The following is an 8,600-nucleotide window of genomic DNA, read 5'->3' on the forward strand; positions in this document are numbered from 1 at the left end:
CGCCCCGGACCTGCCCCCCGCCCGCTTGCCAGCGCTCAGGCAGGAGCTCTGGACTGGGCGCGCCGCCGCCCTGGAGTGAGGGAAGCCCAGTCGAAGGGGGTCCCAGGAGCCGGCCGCGATGGACGCCGTCTTGGAACCATTCCCGGCCGACAGGCTGTTCCCCGGATCCAGCTTCCTGGACTTGGGGGATCTGAACGAGTCGGACTTCCTCAACAATGCGGTAAGATGAAGGGTCTCCGTTCCCGTTCTACCCCTCAGCACCCTTCTTCGCGGTGCGCCTGGGCCCCTAGAAGGACCCGACTACACATCACTGGGCAGGAGCGGGGAAAGGATTCAGCGCAGGGTCTCCCGGAGCGACATGTGTTTGGAGCTCGGAGATTTGACGAGTAGGTCCCTCGACACTTCCCTTGGACCCCCGCCTGACCTAAGCCTCGGAGCTGGTGCCAGTGCGCGCCCCTCCTGGGGGCACAATCCTTGAACACATTGGCCTCCACCTTCTAGGGGAAGGGGCCATCGAGGTATCGGGGCCGTTCGATCCTCGGATCTGAGCTCAAGAGACGCCAATCCCGCCCTCCACCCACGTCTTCTAGCCGTCCCCAACCCACCCCAGGTTCCAGGACGAGACTAGGCGCAAAGTGGCAGCGCCCTTTCCTGCGCCCCTTGGGGCTTCGGTGGCTCTTAGGCTGGATCTCCGCTGGGAGGCGCACCTGGGAGCGTTCAGAGGGTCTGAGACCCGACGCCCCTCGGGGATCAGAGCCAGACCTGGGTTCTCAGCCAGGCCTGGAAACTTCAGGGTGCTACCCTGGCAGCCCCAGGGAATCAGGCCCAGAGACCCCCGCTCCGGGAGGGACCTGAGGCTGGGGGCTGGGAGGAGGCGGTCAGGGCAACACAGGGTGATGGCTCAGGAGGATGGGAGCCCTTCTCTCCATCTGCCTCTAGATCTCTGCTCTGTCCCTCTGTTCTCAGAGTCTGGCTGACTTTCTCTCTCCCTCTCCCTATGTCTTCTTGACTAGGTCCGACTGTGAGCTTGTCTTTCTCCTCTTTCTCACTCTTCCCCTCCCTCCCTAAGGAAACGTGGCTTCTCTCTCTTCTTCCCTCCCTCCCTCTCTCAGGCTCAGCCCTGAGGCCTTGATGGGGGAGGGGCATGGGCTTAGAATGGGAGAAAATATTTAGGTTCAGAAGGGCCTGCCTAGATGAAATGTGGATTGTTTGGGGAATCTAGCGGGAGCCCCCTCTTCAGTGAACCACCAGTTGCATGTGCATGCCTGTACACACCACACACACACACACACACACACACACACACACCCTGTGATCAAGCACTTGAGACTCTTTACCTACTGATCTCTACCTCCAAGATAAACTTGGCCAGGCAAGAGCCAAGTCCTTAGAGGACTTGAGCATCTTGGACTTCCACCTAAACTGTCCCAGGCCACTAGATTGACAGTGAGGAGCCAGGCCAAGGGACAGGAGCCAGAGTCAAGGAGGCATGGAGACTGAAGTCTCCCTGTTCTCCATTAAGCAGCACATCCTGGTCACCCTGCGCTCTGAGGAAGGCCCCTTGTCCCAGGCAGAGAGAGCATAATTCATCAGACAGAACAAGGGTACAAGGGGAGAGGGCTTGCATTGACAGCAAAGAGACTTGGTTTCTAGTCCTGGCTCTGCTTCCCCTGTGAGCTTAGCCCATACCACTGGATCTCCTCCTTGGGCCTCAGTTTCTTTGTCTGTAAAATGGGGGAGATGTTGGATCAGGTCTTCCTACAGATGGTTCTGGCACAGATCCCAGGAATAAAGCAGCAGGGATCAGGGGATCCACACCTTCTCTTGAGGTTGGTAAAAGACACTAGTCAGAAGGAAAGAGGTTTATCAGAGCTCAGACCCTTGAAGTCAAGGGGGGCAGTAGAGCCCCGCGGTAAGCTTCCCTAGGCCCTTGGAAGCTCTGAGTTGGGCTTTCTTCTGAATGAACTCAGCCGCCCGCAGCCTCTTCCTGCTGCTCCATTCAGCCCTGCGTCCCCAGCTGCTCATCTGGGCCTTGGTCCAGCACAGGAAAGGAGGCACGACCAGACAGTGGGATCCAGCACTGGGACACTGGGGAGGAAAAGCCCTGTTGGGGAGGCTCCTGATCTTGCACCTGGGCAGGGCCAGGAGAGGCAGAGGGAGAAGATGGGGTGCCTAAAGAAACAGAGAAAGGACTCTTGGGCTGGGAATCAAGAGATTTAATTCTGTCTGTGTTTCTGCCACCAGCCAGCAGGAGAATTCAGAAAAGTGACTTTATTTATTTATTTATTTATTTATTTTTGAGATGGGGTCTTGCTCTGTCGCCCAGGCTGGAGTGCAGTGGCGAGATCTTGGCTCACTGCAAACTCCGCCTCCAGGGTTCACGCCATTCTCCTGCCTCAGCCTCTCAAGTAGCTGGGACTACAGGCGCCCGCCACCATGCCCAGCTAATTTTTTTTGTATTTTTAGTAAAGACGGGGTTTCACCGTGTTAGCCAGGATGGTCTCGATCTCCTGACCTCATGATCCACCCGCCTCGGCTTCCCAAAGTGCCGGGATTACAGGCTTGAGCCACCACGCCTGGCCAAAAGTGACTTCTTCTGGGCGTTGACTTCCTCATCTGAAAAATGGGCATATTAGAACCATAGCATTACTGTAGGCATTTTGAGAGAAAATTAAGGTGAAGGTTAATGTAGCACAATGCCTGGCATGAAACGTTCATCGCTGGTTTGATCCATAGAGACTGGATGGGGGTGATAGTGAGAATTGCTCAGCTAGGAGTTGCTGTGTGAACATAGCAAGTCATTTTCCTTTTCTGGGGCCTCCGTCTCCATATCTGAGGTCCCTTCCAGCTGAGATCCCATACCAACCCTTCCCCCAACTTCTTCATTCTGGATGAGGTTAGGAAAATATTTCCAGGGTTAAGGATGGGTAGGGATGGTGTCTGTGTGCCTCTCGGTCTGGAAAATAGAGAGCAGAATATTCACTATCTTCCTTAAAAATCCAGATACAGGCCATAAATCATGCAGAAATTGTGTGTGCTCTGTTGCTCTGTGCAAAATGCAAAATGTATGCTCACCCTGAAAACAACTATGCAAGAAATACGCATGCACTTGGACAGACAGGAGAGGGAGTACACAAAGTCAAGACAAGTGTGTTTGGAGGCGGCTGGGCTGCTTTCTTTTTCTTTCTATGAGGATACCTTCATGTTGCTGCAATTCTGTTTATGCGATTCTCAGAGATCCTCAGAAGGGGGCTGCCCTTCCTGTCCCATGTGGGGGCATCTCCTCTCTGCCCCTCCCACTCTCCCACGGTTTCTGATGTGGCCACCCTGGAGCCACTGTACTCTGTGGTCCTTCAGCCCCTTGGCCCATATGAGAGAGAGGGTCTGGGCTCCAAGAACTGGGATAAAGGACCAAAGGGAGAGCAGGTCGTTTCTCCAGATGGAAACACTAGGTCTGTGTGCTGTCCCCTCCTTCCTCTGGCTAAGAGGAAGGGATGTCTGGCTTCTCTAGAGGGAACTGGCTTGGGATCCCAGAGAAGCCCCAGCTGGGAGGGTGTGGGGAGGAGAAGGAGGAGGAAGAAGAGGTCTGTTTTCTCAGAGGGGAGTAGCAGGAAGCTGCAAGGATGTTTGCCCAGCACACCCATTCACTCCCTACAGCTGGGGAGGCCAGGTGTGGGAGTGACGGGACCGGGGACCAGCCCAGCATGGGGGGAGGCGGTGGGGACTAAGGCTGATAGCTACTCCCTAGACCCCTGGCCTGGCTTCTCCTGAGCTAACTGGGAAGCAGAGAGGCATCCCCACCCCCAGCCTTTGGGAGATTTAGGGAGATTAGAGAAGTATGTGTGTTTGGGTGTTCCTATGTCTGTGGGTGGCCCTTTAACAGTCCTTAAAAGGGGAGATGTATGTGTGTTTCTGTTTAAGTTCTCACCAACAGGAAAGAGGACAGAAGTGCTAAGGCACTCTGGTCTCAAGAGTGGAATCTGCTAGAAAAGATCTAATGAAAAACCTACTGCAGGAGCCCAAATCTCAGGTTGCCTATTCAAAAAGGAGACCTCTGATACCTACTCCTCCATCAAAACATTAAGTTCGTCTTGAGCAGAGGTTTGGTTTGGGTTTTGCTTCCCCCAGTGTTGAGGGAACAGTTCCTTGAGTCAGGGGCTTGGTCCATCTTGTTCACTGCTATATCCCAGTGCCTAGCAACCAACTGTTGCTGAATGAATAAATGGATGGATGGATGGATGGATGGATGGAGAAAAAGGGGCTCAAGCCAGACCCCACATTCTTAGAGAAGAGGGAAAAATGTCCTTAAGCCCATCTATTTGTAGCCATCTAGGTCCTGCAGAGCCCGCACTGTCTCTGGGGTCCAGGAAGGGCTCTCTATGGTTTTCAATGTATTCTCATTACCTTGAGCCATCCCCATACTGTGGCACAGGCCTCTGAAGCCCCTGGTCTAGAATAATCTACAGTTGGTTGACCCACAGGGGATTTGAACTTGTGGCTCAGGTCTCACCCTTGAGCACCGGCTCTAGTGCTTCCGTCTTCCCCAGTTTCTTCTTCAGATTGCTCTAGGACTCCTGGATCCATACTCACCCAATTTAAGACTAAGCCTTTTCCAGCCCTGCCTCAGAGCCCTCGCACATGCTGTTCCTGCCATCTGGACTGCTTTTCCCCCAGTCTCTCCATGTCAGCCTTCTGATCCCAGCTCAAATGTCACCTCCTTCAGAAAGGCTCCCTGAACACCTAAAAAGGGACCCCCCTATTCTTTTCTGTTTTAGTCTTTTGATTTCTTCTAGCCCTTAACCCAGTTTGCAATTATTTTAATGGCTTATTGTGTATTTCCTCCATGAGAAAGTAAGTTCCATAAGAGGAGAGTCCATATCGGTTTTGTGCATTGACATAAACCTAGCACAGTCACATGGGACAAAATAGATGCTCAATATAGTAAAACTCTACAATAATGCAATAAATATACCCAGTCAAAAATTTCCAGTTATGTTCATTTGCAGTGGCTCACGCCTGTAATCTCAATGATTTGGGAGGCCAAGGTAAGAGGATTGCTTGAGCCCAGGAGTTCAAGACCAGTCTGGGCAACATAGGGAGACCTCATCTCTACAAAAAATTTTTAAAAATTAGCCAGGCATGGTGGCATATGCCTATGGTCCCAGCTGCTCGGGAGGCTGAGGAGGGAGGATCACATGGGCTAGGGAGGTTGGGACTGCAGTGAGCCGTGATGGCATCACTGCACTCCAGCCTGGGCAACAGAGCCAGACCCTGTATCTAAAAGTAATAATAATAATACAAATTTAAAAATAAATTTTCCAATTACATAAAATGTGGAGTTATATTTTTGTAGAATTAACAAAAAACAGTATTTTTCAGATGGTCTGTACTATCACAAAAAGCAGGAAAGTAAAAATTGTGACACCTTACTGCACAAAGCAGACCAAAGAGAGAGAGTCCCACAGGAGAATGAGGCATCACTTTTTTTTTTTACTAGCCCCACAAATAATGGAGTTTTGCTCACTTTTACTTGAGAAGGGGCCTGAGCATAGAACAGAAGTCAAGTTTGGGTCACATTGTAGAGAACTTTGCTCTATTTCAAGGACTTACTATATTTGTAGAGAAAATTACTTTAGGCTGGGGCAATCCTAGTAAGGGGAGGGAAAAATTGTTTTAAAAAAATCCCAGGCTGGATGTGGTGGCTCACACCTGTAATTCCAGCACTTTGGGAGGTGGAGGCAGGGGGATCACTTGAGGCCAAGAGTTTCAGACCAGCCTGGGCAACACAGAAAGACTCCATCTCTACAAAAAATGAAAAATAAATAATTATCCAGGCATGGTGGCACATACCTGAAGTCCTGGCTGCTTGGGAGACTGACGTGGGAGGATCACTTGAGCCCAGGAGTTCAAGGCTGCAGTGAGCTATTATCATGCCACTGCACTCCAGCCTGGGCAACAGAGCAAGACCCAAAAAATCAGATCTAAGTGTTCAAGAGGTGTACTTACGTTTCCTGAAGGGATCCTGGGGTTTTCAGGATCCTGGAATGGCCAGCCCTTAGGGTGGCAGGGATGCGGGGTCCCACAGAAATGCTGTCTGCCCCCCAACAGGTTGTGAGGTCCCTCCGGCTTCCCTGGACCAGCCGGGAATTCATTTGCTTATTCATTTGCTTATTCATTAATACACATGTCCATTCCTTCAGCAACTGGGCACTGAAGGAACATCTATGCTGGTGCCAGGGTAACCTGGATGAAGAAAACACACTTGACCCTCCAGTCAATCACAGACGAATGAGCGAGAAAGAGAGCGAAATAGGCAGTATCAATACCATGGTGGACGCCATGATGGAGCAGAGCATGGCAGGAGGCTGAGCCAGGCTACAGGTCATGAAAGCTTTCTCAGAAGGTGATCTCTGCACATGCTGCCGCAATTTCCCTCATCTTTAGTGGCAAAGGACTTATTAGAAGGCATTTCTGGCCAGGCATGGTGGCTCACGCCTGTAATCCCAACACTTTGGGAGGTCGAGGCAGGTGGATCACCTGAGTGCAGGAGTTTGAGACCAGCCTGACTAACATGGTGAAACCCCGTCTCTAGTAAAAATACAAGAAAAATTAGCCGGGTGTGGTGGCAGGTGCCTGTAATCCCAGCTACTTGGGAGGCTGAGGCAGGAGAATAGCTGGAACCCAGGAGGCAGAGATTGCAGTGAGCCAAGATCGCACCATTGCACTCCAGCCTAGGCAACAAAGGCAAAACTTTGTGTCAAAAAAAAAAAAAAAAAAAAAAGGCATTTCCACAGGGACTGGTGCTGTGTTCCTTTTACTGAACACATATAGGTATTATTATCCGTTGCACAGATAAGAAAACTAAGAGAGGGGAATATATTAAGTCCACTCAAGGGCAGGAGTCCTACAGAGAGAGTCAAAGAGGGGAGCGAGAAGAAACTACAAGCAAGTTCTCTTGTTGTTCTGGTTTGAGCTTTGCCCTCTAGAGCAAGGAAAATTCAGGATCTTTGATATCAGAGGGTCCCTGCCTTCATCCTCACCCACTCCTATCCTTAGGGCACCTTGGATGCCTAAGCTTTATGGGCAAAGCCAGATCCCCTGGACAAGCTCCCACATCCCATTTCACACCCTATCCTCAGATTCACCCCAGGATGCTGTTCCCCAGACCTTCTGGGGACTTGGACCTTTGCTCTCCGCAACTCCCAGGACTCCTCAGGAGACTCTGTTTCTGTCTGCCCTGGCCTGGCCTGGCCTGGCTGCTGCACCAGGAGAGGGAAGCATAAAGGACATCCCTGTTTTGTGTCTTCTCCCTATACTGTGTGCCTCATGCGAGTCCTGGTACCAAGGCCCTCCTGGAGCATCTTTCTCTGGGACCTGGCTTGCCCTTGAACCTCCCTCAAGAAACCAGCTCCAGATGCTGTAGAACAGGCTGTTCCTCTGGAAGTCTCAGCACTCCTGGGGGCAGGATAGAGGAGGAAGATTTGGGTGGAGTTAAGTCAAGACCATGAGCATTGCTCTGGCTGGAACTCTGTGTAACCCTCTTGAGCAGCCCTGGGGAAGCCAGACTGAATGGCAGGACCCTGGACCAGGATTGGGGAATGTGTGGGGGTGGGATTGTCTGGTTCAGGAGAAGCTGGGAGAGGCAGGAAATGCCCCAGGACTCTGACCCTCAGAGGAAGTATGTCAAAGGTATTGATTTCCTTGGAATGTCAAAGATCTTGATCACCACCTCCTGGACACACCATATTGTCTACAAGGCCAGTTTGATAGCTGGAGCAACCATGGGCTTCCCTGCTGCCGGGTTCAGTGTGCCTCCTCCCTCAATTCCTCTGGGACAGAGCCTTCCCTGCCGCTTCCTTGGCCTTTGGCTCATGGCCCAGAAGCCACTTCACCCATCAGAGAGAGGCTGACACATCTGGGCTGGGATGTGTGGTCCGACATAACAGCTGGACAGCAGCAGCCACTGGTCCCTCCTCCCCTTCCAAAAGAATAACAAAAATGAAAGTAACGATGGAGTGAGGCAGGCTCTTCAGGCCTTCATGGAGAGCCAGGAGGCGGGTTTCAGGCAGTGATTGAGGGGGGCTCGCTTTGGAGGCAGACAGGTCTGCGCCTTTGCCCATGGGTTCCTTCCTCATGGAATACCCTCACCCCTCTTCACCTCATTTCCCTCACTTGCTGTGTGACCTTAGGCAAATCACTTTCCCCTTCTGGGCCTTGCCCTCCTCATTTCTGAACTAAACTGAGGGTTCCCTGAGAGCAGGGTGTGTCAGTCAATTATTTTTGGCTATTCTGTAGGTACAGCTATAATGACTGAGTGCTCAGGAAATGTTTATTTATTGGATGGATGGAAGGAAGGCAGGATGGAGTAGGGTGGGGACGATAGAGGAATGAGTAGGTGGGTGAATAGATAGTAAAAGAAAGGACACTTCTACATTTCCAGCTTTGATGGTCCTCTTTTTTAAAGTTGATTGATTGATTCATTCATTCATTCGATTACTCAAATCGTGAATCTTAGCATAAATGCCATCTCTCCCTTTCACTTTATCATCATGGCCTTTTCTATTATGATATATTGTGCAATGGAAGAATATACAGAATGT

At 51.2% G+C, this 8,600-nt stretch overlaps 1 protein-coding gene across 1 annotated transcript in view; it reads left to right on the forward strand.

Annotated features, from left to right (window-relative positions):
- Nucleotides 1–8,600, forward strand: part of CREB3L1 (cAMP responsive element binding protein 3-like 1) — a 44,426-nt gene continuing 35,826 nt past the window's right edge. The window contains exon 1 of the mRNA XM_011963303.1: nucleotides 1–220. Within this exon, the coding sequence (XP_011818693.1) occupies nucleotides 119–220 (102 nt within the window). The 5' untranslated portion in view covers nucleotides 1–118. The remainder of the gene's footprint in view (nucleotides 221–8,600) is intronic.

Source organism: Colobus angolensis, unplaced genomic scaffold (genome assembly GCF_000951035.1).
Source record: "Colobus angolensis palliatus isolate OR3802 unplaced genomic scaffold, Cang.pa_1.0 Scaffold61, whole genome shotgun sequence".
In the NCBI taxonomy this organism is placed as follows: Eukaryota; Metazoa; Chordata; class Mammalia; order Primates; family Cercopithecidae; genus Colobus; species Colobus angolensis.